This window comes from Caenorhabditis remanei, chromosome II, assembly GCF_010183535.1.
Source record: "Caenorhabditis remanei strain PX506 chromosome II, whole genome shotgun sequence".
Lineage (NCBI taxonomy): Eukaryota > Metazoa > Nematoda > Chromadorea > Rhabditida > Rhabditidae > Caenorhabditis > Caenorhabditis remanei.
In genome coordinates, this window is record NC_071329.1 from 5,956,949 (window position 1) to 5,979,013 (window position 22,065).

Below are 22,065 nucleotides of genomic sequence, written 5' to 3' on the forward strand. Positions count from 1 at the left end.
TGGGCTATTCTTGATGAAAAACAAAGCATTTTGCAGAGAAATTAAAAGATCCAGCGATGATTTATCGAATTAGACAGTCTTAGCAATGATTCATTGAAATGTTACAGGAAACGTTCACGAAATTAGTGAGTGAAATTAGTGAGAGACAAAAACCACAAAATACAATTACAAGGATTTCACAATACGACAAAATAGCGATCACAAAATAAATACAAAATATCACATAATAATTTCAAATAAAATATTATTAGCAGTTATTAGTAGATATTGCGATTCGAAATTGACACACTTATTTCAGTTTATTAGGTTTATTAAAACCTATTCTTGTTTTTCTTCTTCTTCTTGTTGACCTTGTCTTCTTGTTTCTGCTTCCATACTCCCGTCTTTTGATTTTCCTGATTTTGCTGTCCAGGTTCATCTTCTTCTGGAACTTCTTCTTCTTCCTGTTCTTCTTCTGCTCTTTCCGCTGCAATCCTCTCCATTCTTTCTATTCTCTCCAATCTCAGCCACCAGATCGATTTCAACGATTCCCAATCTCCGAAGTGTGACGCAAATATCCAGCCCATAAAAGATGGTAACTGAAAAATCATACTAGATTTATTTCTCTACTAATTTCCAACATACAGTCATTGTCGGAACTGTAAAACCCCAGAAGCCGTTCTCCACAACGTCAGAGCAACTTATGAAACGGATTACAAAGGTGTGAAGTTGAGCGGAGTAGACTCCGATGGCCGAACGAGCTACAAAAATGAATTTATTAAATGATTCTAGCATTTGAACCTACAAGAAGTGGAAATGATAGCGTAAGCCAACGCGATGACTGTGTGATTTCTGTTGAAGTATCTCAGAAACAAGTTAAAAAAGAAGCCACCAAGAAACTCAGAGAGGACCACGAATGCGATTTCTGGCTGAAAATTGAATAGATTTTCTGGCTGAAAATTGGAAACTCACTTTCACACCTCCTTCATAAACTGATAAATTGTAGAGCGAGGTACATTTCGGGAGTTGATTATACTTGGTCAACATGAATGACGTAAACACTGCGCCTAGCACGTGAGTGGTGAATGTCAAGAAATACCACCAGGTGTTTTCCCTATTATCGGTATATGAATATTCGCCGAGTGGGTTTGAAGGCGCATTTATTAGCCGAGCATTTTTATTACAACTGCGCTCCACCGCAAACGAGAGTTTTTTTTTATCGCGCCGACACAGATTTTCACAGTTTTTGACCAATTTTCGCAGTTTTTTATCATTCATTTTGTAACTTATTATGAAAAAATGCGAGAATTGATCGGAAAAAGTGAAAATTTGTGTCGGTGCGCGAGAAAAAAACTCGGGCGCAGTTGTAAGAGGACTGCTAATAGATGCGCCTTTGAACTCACTCGCCGACTTTCCGTGAACCGATAACAGTATCTTTTCTAGTCATCTCATCCATTAAAATCAGCAAATTTCCGCCGTTTTTCTTGTTGACTGATAGAAAAATGAGCATTTGAAATAGAATCGCGCAGAACATTCCAGGATAACCGAGGTGATGCAACATGAGTTCTGGAAAAAAACATTAGTTTGTTGCTTTTTATAGCTTAAATGCATCACCTTGAGAATGATAGCATAAGGAGTAGCAAACTACAGCGATGAATTCTTTGAGAATAATGCGGATTACGGGTTGGAATTTAGCAGTCAACTGGAATTTGTTAATTTTAGAAACGGAAGTGCAAAAATAGTGAACAGACCTTCCTGATCAAAAACACAACAATCGCGAGAGCAATGTTAGCGAGTACAAAAGAAACGATAACATGTATTGGATTTTCAGGGACCACTTCGAACAAGTTTATTAGTTTTATTATTTTATTAGCGTCGTCGTCCATTTCGGATCTGGAAAATTGAATAATTAGTGAGAAGAATAAGTAAAAATTGAAGAAAACAAGTGATTCCTCTTTAAAATAATCAGAAATTGGGTGAAATTGGCTGAAAAATCTAGAAATTTCTAGAAATTTTCCACGGTCTGCATTTTTGCGTGTCGAATGTTCACACTTTGGTGCTTGCGGACTCCTGAAAAAACCGCGAAAATTCAAAAGTATGGGGCTTCAAAGATCCCGTTTTGATAGAGAACAAGAGCGAAAATATGAATTTTCAGCAGTGAAACTTGAGCAATCATTCATTTTACACGAATTACATAAATATGACAAATTAGAGATCATTAAATACAAAATTGAGCACAAAATATTCACAAATACAGATTAAAATTGAAAGAACCGTCTGTTAACGTCCTCTGTTTCTGCCTCCTCCTCTGTTATTCCTCTGTCTCAGATTGTAGTGCTTATTCCGTTGCTCTTCTTCCAGTGCTCTCTGCGCTCTCATCGCCTGTTCTTGTTTTCGCTCGTATTTTAATAGCCACGTCGATTTCAGAGTTGACGGGCTTCGAGATACCCATGGAACGAATATCCATCCAATATATGGTAGGAACTGGAATAAAATATGAGCGTTTGATGTATTTTTGTTGTTTTAACTTACAACATGAACTACGAGGGCAATGACTCCTTCGTTGACCGGCATTTTGAGAACGCAGCTGAAAAATCGGAAGAAGAAGAAGAGTGGATGAGCGGCGGGGACTCCAGCGGCTCTGCGAGCTGAAAAATGCAATTTTTCAAAATTTACAGAGCAAATAGCGTACTAATTGTAAAAACGATCGCGTAGACCAATGCAGTGGCTCCGTCATTCCCATTGAACTGTCTCAGAAGTATATGAAAAGCGGCGCCAGACAAGAATTCACAGAGGACGACGATGATCATTATTGGCTGAAATTTCTCATACTTATTGATTCCATATCAATAAAACAAACCTGTAACGTGTCATTCTTGAAAAACAAATGCTCCAATTGACACGGAAGAAGACTTTTATACAACATCAATAAATAGGAGAAACTGAGCATTCCGACAGCATGAGAGAAGATCAACGAGATCGGAAACTCGTTTTTGTGTCCCTCACCCATGAGAATCAACCAATTTTCGCAGTGTCTTTTGTTAAGATGTTGGAAAATGAACGTTTGAATGAGTATCGCAATGAACAGTCCTGGGTATCCGAGGTATTTCAATATGTGTTCTGAAAATTGGATTTTTCAAGTTCATTGAGCACTGTTTACCTTGTGAGTATTGGCATGCACAGTAGGAGAACGCGGCGATGACTTCGTACAAAAAATCACGCAATTTTGGCGTACAATATGAGAACAGCTGAAAATTTTATATTTTGAGGGAAAAAAATTCAGAATATATACAAATTCTACCTTTCTGCAGAAACCAGTGAAAACGGCGAGGAAAAATGTGCCGAAAAGAAGAAATACTATAGCCATCCATGATTCTTCGGGGAGCAATCCGTATATATCTACTTTGTCGTCGTCGTCGATCATTTTGTGTCTTGAAAAACATGAAAAATCAGAGAACTTTCGGTTAAAAATGAACGTTAACTGAGAAAATAGGAATTTGGTTGGTTTAAAACTATGTCTTCTGAAAAAATATCATCTTTTTCGTGACAATTTTTAAAATTTCACAAATTTTGAGGCGAATTTATCAAAAAGCCGACAAAAAAGAGAAAAACAACCAAAAAGGCGCAGAATGAAAAGATCAAAAGCACAAATTCCGAAAAAAAAATTCCGACCAGCGCGAAAATTGGGTGGTTTAAAATTGCTGCAATTTCGATATCATAATTCAGGAAAAAGACTGAAAATTTCACAAAAATCTGAAATTGCAAAATTGATAAAATCCAAAACTGTGCATTTCTGCGTGTCGAATGTTCGCACTTTGGCGTTCGCGGACCTGGAAAAATAACCGCACAAATTTCAAAAATATAAAGCTCGCAGAGTTTCTTTTGATGGAAACAATGAGAAAAATAAATACCAAAATGCAAGAATTCAATGATGAAATTATTTCTATCAATTTTACACGAATTACAGCAAAGATATGATACCATATAGCAGGTTAGAGATTAGTTCAATTCAAAGTCAAATTAAGCACAAGAATTACAAAAATAACAGGTCAGTTATATATTAAAATTGATGAAATTAACGCCTTTTCTTGTTATTTCCACCCTGCGGCGCTTGAGATTTCTCCTCCATTTCTTCAAATCTCTGTCCCCAGACTGATCTCAAAGTTGTCGGTTTTCGGGTCACAATTGGGACAAACATCCATCCGATTAATGGAACGAGCTGCAAGAAAAGTAATTTATGAGCCTTTATTTTTATTCCAACACACATTATGAACCAGGAAAGCTAAAAGAGCTTCCTCTGTGACCATATCAACCGAGCAATAGGCGTAACGAGACATGAAAATCATCGGGTGCGGTGCGAAAACTCCGACAGCGTAGTGAGCTGGAAAAGTTAATTTTAATTTTTAAAAGAAATGTTCAACTTACAAATAGTGAAAATCAGTGCATAGAAAAACGCAATGGTTTCAATACGTTTCTGAAATTGTCTCAAGATCATATGAAGCGCGGCACCACCAAGGAATTCTAGAAGGACCACAATGATGAGTATTGGCTGAAAACACTGTGGAATTTTGGTACAAATCACCTCAAACTCACTTGAAGAGCATCATTTTCATAGAACAAGTGTTTGAGATGACAAATCTCTGAAACGGGTACAAGAGTAGTGTCCAATATGAGGAGAGCATAGTAACGGGAGCAGAACGCAGCGGATATTTGAGCTACAATAACCAAACCATAGTCTAGAACGTAGATATTCATACGAAGCACTTCTTCTCCGATTATCAACAAATTCTCGCCGTTTCTCTTATTGAGACGTTGAAAAACGGAGAAATGGAGTAATATTCCGGCGAACAATCCAATGTATCCGAAGTAATGCAATAAGATTTCTGTAAATGTATTAAATTTTCGTTCCAAATGAATAAGAGCGTTAATACCATCTCCATAAAGACAGGCGCAATAGGAGAACGTGGCGATGAACTCGCGCAGCACACGAGCGATGTAGAGGGGAAAATACGAGGTGAACTGAAAATATTTTATTTTTTGAATGAAAAGCTCTGTTTTTTATGGAACTAACCGCTCTGGCCATATATACATTGAGAGCGAGAAAAGCGGTGTAGAGAATGTATACGAATAGTGCGTACCACGATTCGGTGGGAACGCGCTGTAGCAGCTCGGCGAAATTCACTTTATCGTCGTCCATTTTGTGTCTGGAAATGCCTGAAACTAGAGAAAAACCGAAAAGGAGGGGGTATTTGAGTTTAGAACTCGGAAAGATAGAACTATGACAAAATAAAACTGTGAAAATATAGAACTGACTAAAATAGAACTGTTACAAAGTGGAACAGTGAAAGTTAGAACTGCTACAAAATAGAACTCAACAAAATAGAACTGAACGCAATGGAACTGCTACAAAATAGAACTGTTACAAAATAGAACTCTTCCACTGGTTTTGAAAATGCTTATTAGGCTTATCTAATATAACTTTATACAGTTTTTTGTTGACTATTAAATAGACAAAGACTTTATCTACATAAAATAAGTATTTTTAGTCCACTTTTCTCCTCGAAAATTGGTTATAATTCGTCTTAAAAGTCACGAATGCAAACGCGCTCCATTCGAACTAGAGTTCTATTTTGTAACAGTTCTATTTTGTAGCAGTTCCATTGTGTTCAGTTCTATTTTGTCGAGTTCTGTTTTGTAGCAGTTCCATTTTTTCGTAGTTCCACTTTGTTCAGTTCTATTTTAGTCAGTTCTATATTTTCACAGTTTTATTTTGTCACAGTTCTATTCTTCCGAGTTCTAAACTCAAATACCCCCGAAAAGGATCCTGAAAATTAATTAATTTGAAAAAATTTTACTTCCAAATGTGTGCATTATTCCGTCGCCACGCGTGGCTAATGTTCACACTTTGATGCTTGCGGACCAACGAGAGAGAACACAAAAATAGGAGACGCAGACACTTTTCTCAAAATAGCGCTGAAAATGAATGATTTACCAAATCTTTATTACAATTTCACTCAATAATAATGTCAATATACAAAAAATGTCACAAAATACACGAAATAAGAGATCAAAGAATAGAAGAATGACACATGATAAGTGTGATAAATATAAAAAGTTAATAGTAATTACAGTAAATGATTAATAATATATCAAAAATAGTCAACGTCCTCTATGTGGCAACTGATAATTTCCTCTCGAATTCTGTCTATTACGTCTTCTGCTCATTTTTCTCATATTAATTCTATAAAGTCCAATATAATTTCCTCGGCGGTCCCGTCTTCTCGGGTTATCATTTTCGTGTCGTCTCCGTTCACCCTGACGCATTCTTTCCCTCTGCTCCTCGATACGACGAAGCATCTCTTCGTGATGCCGTTCTAATAATATTAGGTGTAATTGTCGAAGTAATTGGCGGAATCTTTGTTCTTTTCTCGTCCTCTCTTCTCCTTCGTGGCACTCTCGCCACATCGTTTTCAACGGTGTTGGCTCGATCAACGAGGCGGTTAACCAGCCAGGGATGGCAGCTAACTGAAAATAAAATTGTTGGTAGGGAACAAAATATAAGAATCATGATTGCACACCAAGTGATAAAGGAGAGCGACAATAGTGTCCGCACTCCAGCATCGACTGCAACGGGCTAGAGTGATGGCTGGATAGACACCAGGGACTCCAACAAAGTATTTTCCTAAAGAAATTTTTTTTAAAAATTTAATAATTTTCATTTACCAGCAGTGAAGAAAGATGCGTAGACAAGCGGCGTGGCGAGAAAAGATCGATTAACGGTTCGAGATAGTAGAAATCGTAGAAGAAAGGCACCGGCGAATTCAGCAACGAAGATGGCATTCACAGGCACCGTATGCACGAAATAACACGGCCGCCGCTCGACTTTTAATCCGGTTGCTTTTTCAATTATAAACCAAATAAAATCAGAATATGAATCAGAGGCCAAGGCTTCAAGGATATGGAACCACAGGGCACAAAGTGCTCTTGGTGCATCGCTGGTTTTCTTAGCGAGTGCCTCTTCGACATAAAGCAATTGATTCATTGGGGCGCCGTTGTTTCGTAGTTGAAATATACTCATATGAATTGTTACGGCAAGAAACATTCCGAAATATCCATAGTTGTCGAATATTACTTCTGAAAATTTCTTGTTCATAAATATTGTCGCAACAAAAAAGTTCCGACATTTTTTCCCCCTCGGTGTTTGCGGACTCAAGCCAAAATTTGATAATTTTGGCTTGAGTCCGCAAACACCGACGAGGAAAAAATGTCGGAACTTGTTTATTTCGATAATAGATTTTTTGAAATTTTTCAGCACGAGCACCTTCTGAATTGAACAAGAAGCATAATGAGAATGTGGCGAGAAACTCGTTGGTCAACTTATTGGCCAATTTAACTCTGCTTTCTATTGGTGACACTCTATCGAATTGCTGAAAATTAAACTTGAAACTTCAACTTTTTAGGAAATTTCACTTACAGAACCGCCGCCTCTGAATAGTTTGAACATGACCTGCAATAATATGGAGAGGAATTTTAATCTGTGAGAAGAATATAGAATCTAACCACTTTACTTATTTCATTTATCGCAAAAACGATGGAAGAGAAGAGAATGCTTGCGTAGAGTGGTTTCAGCGATTCATTATGGAGGAAATCCATCTCATGGCTTCTGAAATCTAAGCCTTTTAAAGCACAAAAAAGTATTTATAAAAACTGCTGAAAAAGAAAATTTTCCAGGAATCTGTGCACTTTGCCGTGCCAAACGTTCACTTGCGGACCTGAGCCGCCTCAATTTAAAAAATAAGACTTCGAAAACGAAGCTCTGATGAGAAAAAAACAGGAAATTTCAATACATTAATTGACAGCGAGTACTTTTATCACATAAATTTTGAGCCAAATACAAGAAGATATGTCAAGTTAGAAGCAATTGAATAATGAGAGAATCATAAACAAGAATAAGTGAAAGAAATTCAAAAACACGAGTTATTTTCCTTTGCGTGTCTTCAAGATCTTATTCAGCAATTTCTGATTCTGTGCTCTGCGTTCACTGAGATATGGAGCACGAACCAGCAGTGCCTCGGGGAGTGGCAGCTTCACAACAAGCATCCAGCCAGCATAGATATAGATCTGAAAGTATAAATTTTAAATTTAAGTAGATGATAACATACAAATTTTGCATTCAAACTCACAGCATGAAGGAAGAAATACAAGAAATTCGGCTCAACTCCCATAGTAATTCCGACAAATGTGATGATCGGATGAGCGCCGGGAGGTCTGCCAACCTGTTGTCCTGAAAAAATACTTCTGGAGAGGAGTGTGGCGGAGCGTCTCACCAGAACTAAAGATAACCGCATAAATCAATGGAATGAGATGGAGCAGTTTAGAATCGGAATACCAATCGAACATCACACGGATAGCTGCACCGAAGACGAATTCGGTTAAAATGATGGTGAAAAGCGCATTGTCATACGGATAGTGGCCACCATGCTTTTTCAGTACAATCCCGAAAGCTTCCCGGATGACAGCCCAACACAAATAGGACGGAACGTATGAAAACCATCCGCCGAGGAATCGTAGAACCTTTTCGTAGCCTCCGAAATCTTCATTGGCAAGACGCGCGCGTAGTCCGTTTTGAGTTTCCCAGAGTTTCTCATCGGATCTGCGATGGAGATAGTAAAAGCGATTGATGTTGAATGACGACACGACGATCATTGCAATGTAACCATAGTTGTCAAACATGATAGCTGAAAATCAGCACTTTCAGATTTCGCTATAAACTTCAACCTATTTACATTCAGCATAATGACATGTACAAAACGAGAGAGCGCCGAGAAATTCGTACATCAGAATCAACGTTCTCAAATTGAAATTGAGTCGATAGACAATCTGAAAACTCGATTTCATTTCAAAAATGGCACAAAAACCTACATTTCTCAAGATTTCGATAGTGCCAAAGTTGAGAATTGTGAATATTATACAGGCACTTAGCGGGTCTAACCAACTCACACCGGAATCACTCATTTTGAAATTTCTGAAATTGCAAAATTGTGAAAGAGTTATGTTTCTGAAAAGCATATGCTTCGGATAAATTAATTCTCGGATAAGAAACCTTAAAAATTTGAAGAATATTGGTAAATTGAACAAAATCGAGTATTATTTTATAGCATTGTTACATGAAGAAAGATAATTCAAGATATAGATAATAGTTATAAGCACAATAATTAAAAATACATCAATGTACACAATGATTCACAAATATTAGTACAAAAATAAGTGGATTCATCCACTTTTCAGGGAGTGGATAGCATGTTCAACGCTCTTCTATTGGGATGATGACGTCGTGGAGTAGTCGGTTCACATCGAAGCAAATAACCACACGCCCAGCCAGCGAACAGTATTATCTGAAATAAAAAACTAAACAATATGTTTTTAACTTTTATTTTACCGTGTGGATGAGGCAATCGGTATCGAATCGAGCATTGCGAGTCACACCGAGTAACGTGAGTATCGGATGAACCATTGGATATTTTCCAACTCTTTGTCCCGACTTGAAAATCATTGCGTAGACTATTGGGAGAAACACTTGAATTCCAGAATCCGGAAGCCAAGTCCAAGCCAATCGAAGAACGAGAGCGAATGAGAATTCGAAGAGAACAATAAAGACGAGATAGTCTGTATATGGATAGGCTGCTGCCTCTTGCGTCGTGAATTCGAAACTCAGACATCGTTCTACTACCATCATTTTCATTATATGAGTTATAAAAGTTGAAGCAACTGCTCCAATGACACGGAGAGCCATCCGCCCTTGTTTGGTCCTTTTATTGATCGCATTACCCTCATTTTTCAATTCAGCAAGAACCGCGTAGTGTCGATCACAGGCCAGCATATTCAGCATACCAACCAACAAATTATGGCATATTGTCACAAAGAGCATTGGTATGTATCCATAGTATTCGAAGATGACGGCTAGAATTCAGGGATAATGAGTGGGATGGATGAAGTAAAAGATTCTAATACCTTCTCCAAAAAGACACATACAAAACATCACCGAGCCGAAAATTTCGTAAGACATTATCACCACTTCCGGACCGAACAATTTGTTTATGAGAACCTGAATGTTTTACTGTTAGACATTTCATTCCGGATAGAAATAAAACATACTTCTCTGAAAACACTCATGAATGAAAGTGTTAATACTGTGTATATTAGATAGGCGGATCCCGGGTACACCCACTCGAGTAGTTCATCATTCATTATTAGAATTCTGGAAATATCCCATTAGAAATTATTTTTCTACCAAAACGCATAGAAGTAAAACTTGCTCGGAACCGAACAAATTCTGATGAAAATCAACAAAAAATCTGAAATTCCAAGTAAAATCGAGTAGTGTTTCATTACAAAGTTAAACCAAATACAGGAAGTCGCGTCAAAGTTGGGAAGGATAAGATAATATACAAGAATGAGTGAATAGCAGAAATTCAAAACTGCAATAATACCAAAAAAGTGAGTAAGTTGTTACATGATTATTGATTGAAATGATCAAATACAAAGTGTTGAAGTGAGAAAGTTTCCGCATTTCCGAGTGTTTCATCGAAGAATTCCCGTTCCACTGCATGTCTCATCTCTCTTTCCCGATCCAGAGCAGCCTTCTCAACCAATCTTGCATCTGTTCCGTTCCTTTTCTCTGCCTCCACAGCTGCCTTGTGCTTTCTTCTGAGCTTCAGAAGTGATGGTGACACAATCTTCCGTTTCGGCGCGAATTGAGAAGCAATCAACCAGCCAGAGTAAAGGATAACCTGGAAAAGAAGCTGTAATAAATGAAATTAAAAAGCCACATACACAATGAAAGAGAAAACCGCCGAAGCTTTGTCCGTTGCCGGTGAACATTTCCATGCAAGTGATGATCGGATGCCAGACACGAGATTTTTCAGCGATTTGTCCTGTAAACAGAAGGAATTATCGATAGGGTAATGTCGACTTACCAGAATTAAAAATTCCCGCGTAAATCAACGGAATGAACTTCTGAAGTCGAGAATAGGGTAAAAGTGCGCAGGCTAGACGAAGACTGGCAATGAAGAAGAACTCGAATCCAATGATGGTAACAAGCGAATCGGTGAACTGGTACATTCCAACATGTTCCGTGACATACATTGCGGTATATTGTTGAATGAGATGCCAAAGGAAACAAGAGGGAATGTACGAGAGAAACGCTCCAATGGTTCGCAGCATCTTTCCATCTTCTCCGGTGTTTGGTGGTGTAACCCAGTCTGGCTTTTCCTGGTCATAGAGATCATCGGTGTACGCAGCAGCTCTACGATTCAGATAGAAGCTGACCGCAAAGTGAATCGCCGACAGAACAATCATTGCGGAGTAACCATAATGTTGGAACATGGCGGCTGGAAAATTAATTTTGATGCGAAGCCAACTGGGCGACGTAACTTACCTTCGGAGTGATAAAGCATGAAAAACGTCACCGAGTTGATGAATTCGTAATATAGCATCAACGTGTCAACATTCCAATTCATTTCTTTGATTATCTGAAAGATAAACTCTCGAAATTGACATTAACAACGAGAAACCTACCTTTCTGAACAATTCGGAAAAGACAAAAGTGAGAATTGAGAAGGTGATACAGCAACGAAACGGATGCACGCCTTCGATCAAATCATAATCTTGATGGGATGTTCCTGAGCCTCTTCGGATGTAATACTCAAAATCTTCCATTCCGAGATTTCTGAAATTTTCAGAGTTCGGAACGAGAGAAAATGTCAAAATCGAGAAAAACAACTTTATGAGCATCAAAAAGACCGAATTTTCGACAAAAAAAAGTGGATTACGAAACAAAAATGTATGTGTCAACGCATTCCCGCCAAAAAAAATTCCCGGAAGTTTATACGTTTAGTTTTTTCTTTTCAATAGATTTACGCCTGAATACTCCCCACTTCCGGGCCATTCCTCCATGTGAAAACTTGGTTCATAAAGTCAAAATAGATTTTTTGAAGAATTTTCAGGAGTTTTCATGGCAAAATAACTTCAAAAAGCCGAGAAAATAGGCTGGAAATTGAGAAAAATCTGGAAAAACATGTTTTCGAAAGTCCGTAATTTTGCGTGTCTAATGTTCACACTTTGACGTTTGCGGACCTCTGAATGGCGCGAATTCAAAAATTTTAACCAGTCCTTTATAGTTTTCGGTTGGAAGAGTTTCAAAAAAAAAACGCGGTATTCGTTGAACAAACATAAAATTACTGAAAATGTAGCAATTTATCATATCGGTTAAATGGATCCATTCTTCTGAAAACAGTCATGACCTAAAATCTATGCAAGAAAAATGAAAATAATGGATTCTCCTGAAAGGAAACCATGATAATATCAACCGAGAAAGTGACAAGTTTACCAAATTTAAATACACGAATTAAATGAGTATATGACACAAAGTTAGATACAATCAATCAAAAATAAACAAATATTACAGAATAGGTTAATAATTTCTCCTATTATTTCTTCTGCCACGGTTTCTACTAGCTGCAGCGGCGAGTCGTTCGGCTTCCTCCTTTTCAGCAGTCTCACGCTCGAGCTTCAGTCTCCACATTGATCTCAACGGCGTTGTGCAAAGCAGCGAGGCGGCCATCCAACCAGCGTACGTGGCGAACTGAAAATGAATAAATGAACAAAGTTCTCAGCTATAAGGGGACATACCAGATAGTTCACACAGTAAATCGTGAAAGAGTCAGGTTGGACAAATGCACAACTTGTGAAACGAGAGGCGCCGAACATTGGGTGGGCTCCAGGCACTCCGATAATGTATTGACCTGAAAATGTGAAGTTAAGAGTGAGATTTCGAAATTGGAAGCGGTACCAGCGACAAAGAAGACCGCAAATACGACTGGAATATACTTTTGACGTTGTGGAGCAGCGAAAAGTCCCAGAATCAATCGAAGGAAGAAGCAGCTGAAGAACTCACAGAGAGCGACGAGCGGAGGCGGCAGCTGGAAGAAAATTGGAGAGTTGAGCTGAAAATCGAGCATCATCCATTACCTTATAGAGGTATAAACATCCCGCCGTCTCGATAACAGTTCCAGTGCTATAGAAAGCGAATCGCCACATAAAAACACCATAAGCCATAGCACAAGCGGCGCCCATATACTGTGTGAGGACGACAGATGTGAAATCAGTTTCGCGCATCGTTTTGTAGAGTGCCTCTTCCAAAAGAAGCATCGGATTCTCGGCGGCTCCACGATTCAGGTGTCGGCAGACTGTCATGTCGATTATGATGGCGATGAACATTGCAATGTAGCCGTAGTTTTTGAAGAGAACCGCTTCGGAGAAATGACACGCACACATCGAAATCGTGCTGATGAACTCGTTGCATTTGAGCTTGAACATGATCGTCTCCTCGTTTTTCAGCAACAAATCCAGAATCTGCAAGTGTTTGGTTGCTTTTGAAGGATAAATGATAAACTTACTCGTCTGGAGACTTCAGCGACGCCGAAAACGAAGACTGTATAGACGATGCATACGTAAAGTGGGCGTAAACTCTCGCCGAGGAAATCCATGGATTTCTGGAATGATTCATTGAGACAAATTGGCAAATTTTCAAAACAACGATCCGGAAAGACAAAAACTCCAAAAAGCTCAGTTTTCAATGAAAACCCGTGGAAATCAAAGAAAAGCAATGATTTATAGCACTTCTTGTTTATAAAATTCATAATTTTCAGACAAAATTCAGCAAGAATAACCCTTTTACGCTGAAAATCGATCTGAAAAAGAGAGAAAAAGAGCTTCTAGAAAAATTTGAACTTCCAAATCTGTGCAATTTTGCGTACTCGAATGTTCACAACTGATGCATGCGTACACCGTAACCCAATGTGGCGCCCGTTTCAAATTGTATTTTTTTTTAGAATCATTTTGCTCAAAAAAACTTTTATTAAACACGTTTTAACGGTAATTATTCACAGATTGAGGCCTATTAAATGGCAGATAAATTAAATTTAAATTAATGAAACAAGCAGGAATGTGATAAAAATCAATTATTGTGCTTTCTTCGCAGCAGCCTTCAATTTCTTCTCCGCTTTCGCTTCCTTTGACGTTTTCTTTGCTGGTCCCTTCTGTCCGACGACGTAGGCACCGGCGAGCCATCCTAATACTGGGCAGAACTGAAAATAGAGTGCTTTAAAAGGCTTTTTGGGTCTCGAAGCGCTTACCCAGTACAAAATCATGAACGATGAAGTGTCGATTCCCTGGCAACCATAAAGACGAGCGGTGGCGACAATTGGGTTAAGTCCGGGTACTCCAACGATGTAGAGAGCTGAAATATGGTTTTTGATGATGGAAACTATTGATTTTTCGTTTTTTTTTGCTCACCTAGCGTCAAATAGGCTGAAATTGCGAATGGAATGAGTCTGATAAGTGCTGGGCGGGCCAAGAGCTGAGCAACAACAACACGAACAACGAATGCTCCAACGATTTCGAATGCAATGACAATTCCTGCGGTTTGCTGAAAAATTTTCCTTGAAGATAAATTCAATTTTCCCTCACCTTGTATTGCAGAACACAGTCCAAGTTGCTAGCATTTTCCAAATGAGCCGATGAATATGGTGCCGTCAGGTTCCAGATCAAATAAGCAAATTTCGAGGCGAAAGTGGCTCCGATCAATTGAGCAGACAGGATTGTGATGAATTTAGTGGATCCGAGGTTTCCAAAAATGAATTGCTCGAAAATCGGGGCGCAATTCGTCCAGGCGCCACGATTGAAGATTCCACCGGCGGTGAGGAGAAGTCCGACACACAGGAAGATCGCTGGGAATCCATAGTTTTTGAAAATGATTCCTGTAATTTCAAAAATGAATTGTGAAAATTTGCGATGGGGCGCACTTACCATTCTCGTAGACGCACGTACACATTTGAATGGTTCCAATCAGTTCATAGAGGAAGAGTTGCGAGTTTCCTCGACTTGACACATATTTGGCAGTTAGCTAAAAAAATCTTCAGTTTTAGTGAAAATTTTCAGAAAAAACTCACAATTCTGGCCACCTCTCCGAGACCAAAAACTAGTGCGAAGTACCCAAGTGCTGAGTAGAGCGGGAAATAGTATTCGCTTGAAGCCGGATCCATTTCTGGGCTGAAAATGAGTAAGAAATTAGGAATTCAGACATGGTGCAGTGGAAAAATCGATAAAAGTTGCGAAAAATAGGAAGAAAAAGCTTTAAAATGAGTTTTGTGACATTTCTGGGTTTTTCTTGGTTAAAAATAGTTCAAACCAACTGCAACTAAGTAACAACTGGTGAAAATCTGCAAAAAAAACATTTTTGGGTTACTGTAGAAAATTTGCATGCATTTTCCAGCTACTGTCAAAACAAACTTTCTTGACATTCGGTGTTTGCGGACCTAAGTTCCCGCGCTTAAAATAAGCCACGCCATCTTTCCGTTGTCTCGGCTATGACATTAGTCGAACTCCCCGATCTTTTCAGAATATATAGCCGAGACATCGGAAAGAGGGCGTGGCTTATTTCGAACGCGGGAACTTAGGTCCGCAAACACCGAATGTCAAGAAAGTTTGTTTTGACAATATTTTCGCAGTTTTAATGAAATTTCGAGCTTTTGCCATCGAAAAAATCCCATTTTAATAGTTTTTCTTTAAAAATAAAACAAAAAATGAACAATTTTCAATTTAGTTTCACGAAAATAAATATTAAAACCATTAAAAACACTTCAACAAATTTATCTAAAAAGTACAATACCAGGTTACAATCAAAAATAAAACGGAGCCACGCCCTGTTCTCCACGAAAAATCACGTTTGTGTCCACATTGTCAAAAAAATCACAAATTTACAATTGAAACCAGGCAAAAAAAAATCGTATCTTATCATTTTCTCCCAAAAAGAGAGACGTACACACAAAAGAAGAAGGCCACGTCAGTTTCATACAACAAATACACCACTAAGACAGTGAAGGAGACATCAATTGCAATCGGCAGGCACTATTCTCGGCCAAAACGGTGTGGGCAAGATGCGCGTAGATTGTGGTGTTTTGTACGTGGTTGCACCAGGTGTGGTGACGTCATCGGGGTTAGTAGGGTTTCAGGCTAAAACAGATTATATTGGAACTGAAACATAAAAAGACATAAAGCGAAAAAAATTAATTTAACAAATCTTTTTTTCCGAGAATTGAAAAAAGAACACACTATTTTCAGAAGTGTGGGTTAAGAATTCCAGAATACGCTTGTTTTCAGCGATTCCGAGCGGTTTTCAGAGATTTTCCGTGATCTTCGTACCCCCCGAAACCTCTATTTTATCACATTTACATCCCTCTTCTCTCTCTTCCCCCGCCACCAACTACACACACATTCCTATACGCCCTCTACCCCTTTGCCCGATGTTGACCTCGGTGGCGCAGGCGGCAACGCAGTTGTCCACCGCACCGAGACAGGAGGCGGCCGGGTTCGCCTCCCCCACGACTATGATAGGATAACCTAGAGTCTCTGAACCATTTCGTGTTTGCACAAACAATGCTCTTTGTCTGAGTCAGTCCTTCTTTTGCATTTTTCTTGCTTTTTTTTCTCACAGGCACCTTCGAAACTAATGGGTGCCCTCGCAAAAGGTTCAAATTACGTCATCTCACCTAATTTTTCGGGGGAGAAGAGTCTAAAAATAAGATGATGATAAGCATCTTTTTGTTGTGTTGAGAGAAATAGAGAAGAGCTTGTTGTGATGCGGAAAAAAGAAAAAATGAGAAGAAGAAGATTGGGAGGACAAAAACAAAAAGAAGATGAAGAAAATATGTCTGCACTCTCTCACTTCTCCATTATCTCTCACCTCTCGATATCCCAACTTTTTCTGTGCAGGTTTTCCGTGATTTTTTTGTGTCGAAGGAAGGAGAAGAGGGAGAAAGCTCAACAAATGTCATGTGTCGTGTTGATAACCCGCCTATATGCTCCTGCCAGGCTCAGCATCTTTTGCCATTCGATATCGGGTTCACCGGAGGAATTTTCGTTTGTTTCTAACTATTTTTTTATACTTTCTAATAGAAAGTTTTGGTTTTTTCAGTTGTAACTTTTTGAAATTAAAGTTTTATTGGAAATAGCTAAAATATTTGAAATCAGTACGCCGAGAGCTTTCATTTGAGTATAATCAAGGTACGGTTCTTATCAAGTTAGGTCTCGACGCGAAAGTACGGTATCTGAAGGGTGCAGGGGTACTGTAGCATTTCGTGGTGAGACCCAATTCAGTCAGAACCTTTTCATGATTATACTCATTTTGAAGAGCTCGACGAGCTGAACACAATGGTAATACTGACTTTAGGTCTCACAACGAAATCCACAATTTTTCTGTTTTCCGTGTGTGTAGCTCGTCTCAAAAACACGAGAAAAACATCTGTATCAAATGTGCCTCTTCAGTTTTATGTATTTTCGAAACATATAAATCACATAAACCACACACATGTCTAACCTAACCCCCTTTCTTTCCACATTTTCTTCCATTTTTCTGATATTTCTGCCTCGTCCAAAATCATGTCTCTGTTAGTTTTTTCCACAACTGGCTCTGTACCAACTCAAGAAAGTTTTAGCCATCTCAGAATGACGTACGAAACCATTTCGGTTCGTATGAACCGCTCGGATCGCAATATTCGATGGGGATTCTCTGTTCGTCAGCAAGCCGATGGTCTCATTATTGATCGGGTAGGTCAGAATTAAGTCAGAAAAAAACAAAAAAGATAAGCCCAATGCGGGGCTCGAACCCGCGACAACCAGATTAAGAGTCTGGTGCTCTACCGACTGAGCTAACCGGGCGGCGATAGACTTTGGGTGTGAGGCGAAATAAAAACGTGTTGTTGGGTGGAAAAGAAGGAGAGGGGCAGAGAGAGAGAGCGTGGTGAGGGGGTGCCCTTTCATGTGACATTTGGAGGACATTTTTGACATTCGATGGGGGAAAAACGACGATTTTTCCTATAACAACTGAAAATACTAGTTTCTAGGCTATCAGATTCGGAAATTGTTAAAGAAAAAGATTTTTCCCACTTTTTGTCATTTTTTCAAAGAAACAAAAATGACCATCGTGTTTAGCTGGTCAAGAGCTTTGAAATGAGTATAATCACGGTTTGGTTTTAACCTAATCAGGTCTCACCACGAAATGTTACAGTACCCCTTTTCGGGGTACTGTAGCACTGACAACTGTAATTTCGTGGTGAGACCCAACTTGCTCCGAACCCTATCATGATTATACTCTTTCCAAAGCTCTCAACACGCTGATTCCAAATATTTAATTCAATTCGTTCTAGCATCCCTATCATCAATTTTTAAGTACAACGGACACCCCATGCACTTCCTCCAACCTATTTATCACACCAAAAACCTGAGTATTTCTCTGCGTCTCTCACCACTAACCCACTTTTTTCTCTTCCTCCCACGCTTCTGTTCTGTTGATGAACGGGTCCCCAGACACAAGTTTTAGCGAAGAGAATGAGAAGAAGATAAGAAAAATCGGGAAATGAGCAAAGATTAGAGAGGACAAGTGATAACATGTGATAACCAAAAATGCTTTTCAAATTTTGAAAATGAAGATTTCAGGTCGAAGCTGAATCCCTTTCCGACAAGGCAGGCGTCAAGCACAATGATAAAGTTGATCAGGTACAGTAACCCAGCTACAGTAATCCATCTCAATTTTATTGTTTCCAGATTAACGGTCGTTCAACACGTGGATTGGATGCCTCTACCGCTAACAGACTTATTGATGATTCCTTCAATGAGGTTCGGCTTTCTTTGCAGAGGTAAGATTTTTTTTGAAAAAATTTTGAAAAAAAAAAACAGAAATTTCAGTCCAGATTCAGATTCGGCGCGTTAAGAGCTTTCAGAAAAGTATAATCATGTCATGTTTTGAAGCAAGTCGGGTCTCAGCGCGAAAACTACAGTAATCCACCAGGACTACTGTAGTTTTCGCGTCGAGACCCAATTTTTTTCAACCCCCCGCATGATTATACTTTTCTGAAAGCTCTCAATGAGCTGAATAAAGTTATCATAGTTAAAAACAAAACTACTGTGCTTTAGATCGGTTTTTCTGGGTCTCACAACGAAAATACGGTAGCTTTCTAATTTCGTGGTGAGACCCTCAAAAATGAAATTGTTGTAAACCGATTCTTGAGGAAATTATACAATTTGGTGAGTTTCGGATTATTTTTCTATATGAAAAACCATCTGAGCTGAGCTCTTCAAAATGAGTTGATTTATGATCGAGTTTTCAAAATTTTCAAATTTTGGGTCTCGCCACGAAAACCTCAAGTTTAGTCAAAACTCTTCATGATTATACTTATTTTGAAGCTCTTTTCACGCTCAATTCAACTACAGTAACCCCATCTTTTAAAACTTCCAGATTCGTCACCTCACACACCTGTTTGCCATGGACCCTCAACGAGAAGGACAACAAAATGGTCGTAGAAGACATGAAGCCAGGATTCGGTTCTGGCTTTGGAAGTGGATTCGGTGGAAATTCTTCGTTCAATCAGGTAGGACATCCGGACATGACAGACCCACAGACAGACACTGCTTTCAGAACACATTCGGCTCCCACTTCGGCACCGGATCCGGCGTGAACCGTAACATTACCAACACCAATACAAGCAGCAGTAACCATCAGAGGTGGGAGGATGCTGTTGGGTTTTAGAGAATAATTAAGAGAATTAGGCGCTAAATTTTATATATTATCGTGTAGTGTGTACTGTATAGTGTAAATTTGACATTTTTGCGAAATGAATAGTTAAATTTTTCCAGTTTTTGATTTGAGGGAGCTGTAGTTAGATTCAGCACACCGAGAGCTTTCAGGAAAGTATAATCATGGCATAGTTCGGATGGGGTTGGGTCTCGCAGCGAAGAGGGAAAACGGGGTACTGTAGCATTTCGCGGCGAGACCCAATGTGAGCAAAAATGTGGCATGATTATACTCGTTTGAAAGCTCTTAAAGAGCTAAATACAAAAAAGTAGTTGAAATTGAGATATTGTAAAATCTAACAAAGTTATGCACGTTTCCTAGAAAGTTCGCCATAGGCACTAGGCGTTTCTAAACTAAACATGCGTGCCAAGAAAGCTCTTAGAAAAGTAGGTTCGATGAAATTGGGTCTCACCACGAAGTGCTACAGTACCATCTTTGATAGCTACCGTAATTCCGTGACAAGACTCAATTTGGTCGAAATCTGAACGTGGATGGGTCTCGCCGCGAAAGTACCGTACCTCACCTTCCCTAATTTCCAGCTCGACCTTCCACTCCTCCTCCCACAACACTTCTGGAAACTTCGGAGGAGCCGGTGGTTTCTCTCCATCCTCTCACCACAACATCCCAATTCGTCACTCCCCAGCACCACCATTCAGCCATAACTTGGCCAGCAACAACTCCTATTCCTCCAACATCAAAAAATCAACAGACAACAATATTCTGCCGGGAAGTGCCACGTATAACCCAGGCTCTGGTTCCAACTATAATTCGACTCCAGCAGGATTTGGAGCCTCATCCGGCGGGTACAAGGGAGGATACTCGAATGGAGCAATTCCAGCTCCAGCTCCAACTCAAGCACCACCATCAACCTATAGGTAAGTTAGACGGATATTCAGACAGACACCCCTAAATTCCAGCTACAACAACGGTGCAACCAACCAAAGTTACGGACAAGGAGCCGGCGGAACCCCACTCAACCAGCTGACATTTATCAACACCGCTCCAGCGCCAGGAGGAGGAATCGGAGCTCAAGGAGGGCTCTCCCCATCGAAAGTTTTCTATCACTCGCCATCGGGTCGCAACAGAAATGATTTGTCGCCCGGGGCGTCGGTTCATCATTTGCAGTACAACTCACCGATGAACCTCTATTCGTCGGAGGCAACCGCCGAACAACTTTATCAACAGACCGGATTGACACCAGAGTAAGTGTAGGGGGTCTCGGTACGAAAGTACCATAGTCAGCTAATTATAAATAGTCATGGTTATCCTGTTCTGAAAGGTCGCAATGCGCTGAAATCAGATAACTGATTAGTAATCCGATTTGAGTCTATTCTGAAAGAGTTAGGCTTTGCTTTTCTGAAGGTATTCAATTTTACCTGAATGAAGTCGTAAATTCTTTGTAGCTCACTGCAAGTCCTTGAACACCTAATTTTCAATTTCAACTCAATACGGGTTTTTAGAAAAGTATAATCATGCACTACATGGACAGAAGTCGGGATTTTGGTACAGTAATACCGTACACTTGTCGAAAGACCGAAATTGATAAGAATGTCATGATTATACTTATCTGAAAGCTCTCGTTACGCTTACTAAGGTCACCGAGTCAGTGCGGAGTTATGGGACATGACCTATATTGTTGTAAAGCTGAAAAAACGCTGATTCCAAATATATAATCAGTTTTTGCTCTCGAGGCCTCGAGTTAATGCGAAAATAGAATAAATTTGGCAATTTTAAATCCTCTTGAAAATTAGCAAATCCACCAAACCACTTCGTGTAATTAATTTTTCGAACGCTCTCAATGTGCTGGGCTCAATTTTCTCTATAATAATCCAAAAATAATTGCTTTCAGAGGACCAGTACCACACGACAAAACCCCAGCCTACCTGACCTCGGAGACCAGAAAGGTAACAAGCTGCAGATGCTGAAATAACTCCAAACTCATAAATACAGAAAGTAGTTAGGTCTCCCATAACCTAGTCAACTAGTCTCTCTCTCCATGAAACTAAGCTCGTCTCGTCATTCAGTTCATCTAACCTCTCGTCCCACTCACCTCCTCAATATTTCAGTTGATTGAAGAAGAAGCACGTGGTCGATTCCAACGTGGCAAGTCACCATCCAGCCAATCCTCATGCTTCAAACGAATTGCTCACGCTGTTGGAGCGGATCATTAAGTGCATTAAAGACGATATTTTGCCATTGATTTGAATATTCAAACAAATCGCTAGATTTTGTTACTTTTGAATCCCACTATACTTTTATCTTGAAAATTTTTATTTTGTCGTATCTTGCCTTGAATTCTGTAATTTTGGTGCTTTGTTTTCTTTTAACTCTTCAGAAAAAGGAGCGTATTTTTCAGTGACTGAAATATATTTTTTGTTTTATAAAAAGATATTTGA

At 39.3% G+C, this 22,065-nt stretch overlaps 10 protein-coding genes across 10 annotated transcripts; 1 reads left to right on the top strand and 9 right to left on the bottom strand.

Moving 5' to 3' along the window:
- Positions 1–311: 311 nt before the first annotated feature.
- On the bottom strand, positions 312–1,865 carry GCK72_004772 (uncharacterized protein; the record flags this gene model as incomplete). The annotated part of the gene is made up of 7 exons (XM_003098299.2): positions 312–578; positions 625–740; positions 785–908; positions 952–1,093; positions 1,383–1,545; positions 1,594–1,681; positions 1,731–1,865. The coding sequence occupies 7 exons, from the start codon at positions 1,863–1,865 to the stop codon at positions 312–314; spliced, it is 1,035 nt and encodes a 344-aa protein (XP_003098347.2).
- Positions 1,866–2,259: 394 nt separating this feature from the next.
- GCK72_004773 (uncharacterized protein) lies at positions 2,260–3,403 on the bottom strand (the record flags this gene model as incomplete). Its single annotated transcript, XM_053724888.1, has 6 exons — positions 2,260–2,463; positions 2,512–2,627; positions 2,672–2,795; positions 2,840–3,069; positions 3,140–3,227; positions 3,281–3,403. 6 exons carry the CDS (start codon positions 3,401–3,403, stop codon positions 2,260–2,262), a joined length of 885 nt encoding a protein of 294 aa, XP_053589082.1.
- Positions 3,404–4,054: 651 nt separating this feature from the next.
- Positions 4,055–5,176, bottom strand: GCK72_004774 (uncharacterized protein; the record flags this gene model as incomplete). Its single annotated transcript, XM_003098267.2, has 6 exons — positions 4,055–4,198; positions 4,245–4,360; positions 4,405–4,528; positions 4,573–4,862; positions 4,911–4,998; positions 5,051–5,176. The coding sequence occupies 6 exons, from the start codon at positions 5,174–5,176 to the stop codon at positions 4,055–4,057; spliced, it is 888 nt and encodes a 295-aa protein (XP_003098315.2).
- A 962-nt stretch (positions 5,177–6,138) lies between these two features.
- GCK72_004775 (uncharacterized protein) lies at positions 6,139–7,483 on the bottom strand (the record flags this gene model as incomplete). The annotated part of the gene is made up of 5 exons (XM_053724889.1): positions 6,139–6,504; positions 6,558–6,625; positions 6,703–7,113; positions 7,301–7,406; positions 7,454–7,483. The coding sequence occupies 5 exons, from the start codon at positions 7,481–7,483 to the stop codon at positions 6,139–6,141; spliced, it is 981 nt and encodes a 326-aa protein (XP_053589083.1).
- A 473-nt stretch (positions 7,484–7,956) lies between these two features.
- GCK72_004776 (uncharacterized protein) lies at positions 7,957–8,994 on the bottom strand (the record flags this gene model as incomplete). Its single annotated transcript, XM_003098261.2, has 5 exons — positions 7,957–8,100; positions 8,163–8,263; positions 8,307–8,717; positions 8,766–8,859; positions 8,902–8,994. The coding sequence occupies 5 exons, from the start codon at positions 8,992–8,994 to the stop codon at positions 7,957–7,959; spliced, it is 843 nt and encodes a 280-aa protein (XP_003098309.2).
- Positions 8,995–9,263: 269 nt separating this feature from the next.
- On the bottom strand, positions 9,264–10,227 carry GCK72_004777 (uncharacterized protein; the record flags this gene model as incomplete). The annotated part of the gene is made up of 4 exons (XM_003098301.2): positions 9,264–9,374; positions 9,419–9,939; positions 9,991–10,084; positions 10,135–10,227. The coding sequence occupies 4 exons, from the start codon at positions 10,225–10,227 to the stop codon at positions 9,264–9,266; spliced, it is 819 nt and encodes a 272-aa protein (XP_003098349.2).
- A 269-nt stretch (positions 10,228–10,496) lies between these two features.
- On the bottom strand, positions 10,497–11,697 carry GCK72_004778 (uncharacterized protein; the record flags this gene model as incomplete). Its single annotated transcript, XM_003098277.2, has 5 exons — positions 10,497–10,769; positions 10,813–10,913; positions 10,956–11,369; positions 11,417–11,510; positions 11,557–11,697. The coding sequence occupies 5 exons, from the start codon at positions 11,695–11,697 to the stop codon at positions 10,497–10,499; spliced, it is 1,023 nt and encodes a 340-aa protein (XP_003098325.1).
- A 754-nt stretch (positions 11,698–12,451) lies between these two features.
- On the bottom strand, positions 12,452–13,526 carry GCK72_004779 (uncharacterized protein; the record flags this gene model as incomplete). The annotated part of the gene is made up of 5 exons (XM_003098245.2): positions 12,452–12,622; positions 12,670–12,782; positions 12,830–12,959; positions 13,009–13,392; positions 13,437–13,526. The coding sequence occupies 5 exons, from the start codon at positions 13,524–13,526 to the stop codon at positions 12,452–12,454; spliced, it is 888 nt and encodes a 295-aa protein (XP_003098293.2).
- A 474-nt stretch (positions 13,527–14,000) lies between these two features.
- On the bottom strand, positions 14,001–15,083 carry GCK72_004780 (uncharacterized protein; the record flags this gene model as incomplete). Its single annotated transcript, XM_053724890.1, has 6 exons — positions 14,001–14,126; positions 14,175–14,278; positions 14,335–14,467; positions 14,524–14,798; positions 14,848–14,944; positions 14,991–15,083. 6 exons carry the CDS (start codon positions 15,081–15,083, stop codon positions 14,001–14,003), a joined length of 828 nt encoding a protein of 275 aa, XP_053589084.1.
- Positions 15,084–17,544: 2,461 nt separating this feature from the next.
- Positions 17,545–21,840, top strand: GCK72_004781 (uncharacterized protein; the record flags this gene model as incomplete). The annotated part of the gene is made up of 9 exons (XM_003098255.2): positions 17,545–17,646; positions 18,535–18,594; positions 18,643–18,734; positions 19,334–19,466; positions 19,514–19,599; positions 20,209–20,544; positions 20,587–20,871; positions 21,519–21,573; positions 21,736–21,840. The coding sequence occupies 9 exons, from the start codon at positions 17,545–17,547 to the stop codon at positions 21,838–21,840; spliced, it is 1,254 nt and encodes a 417-aa protein (XP_003098303.2).
- Positions 21,841–22,065: the final 225 nt, after the last annotated feature.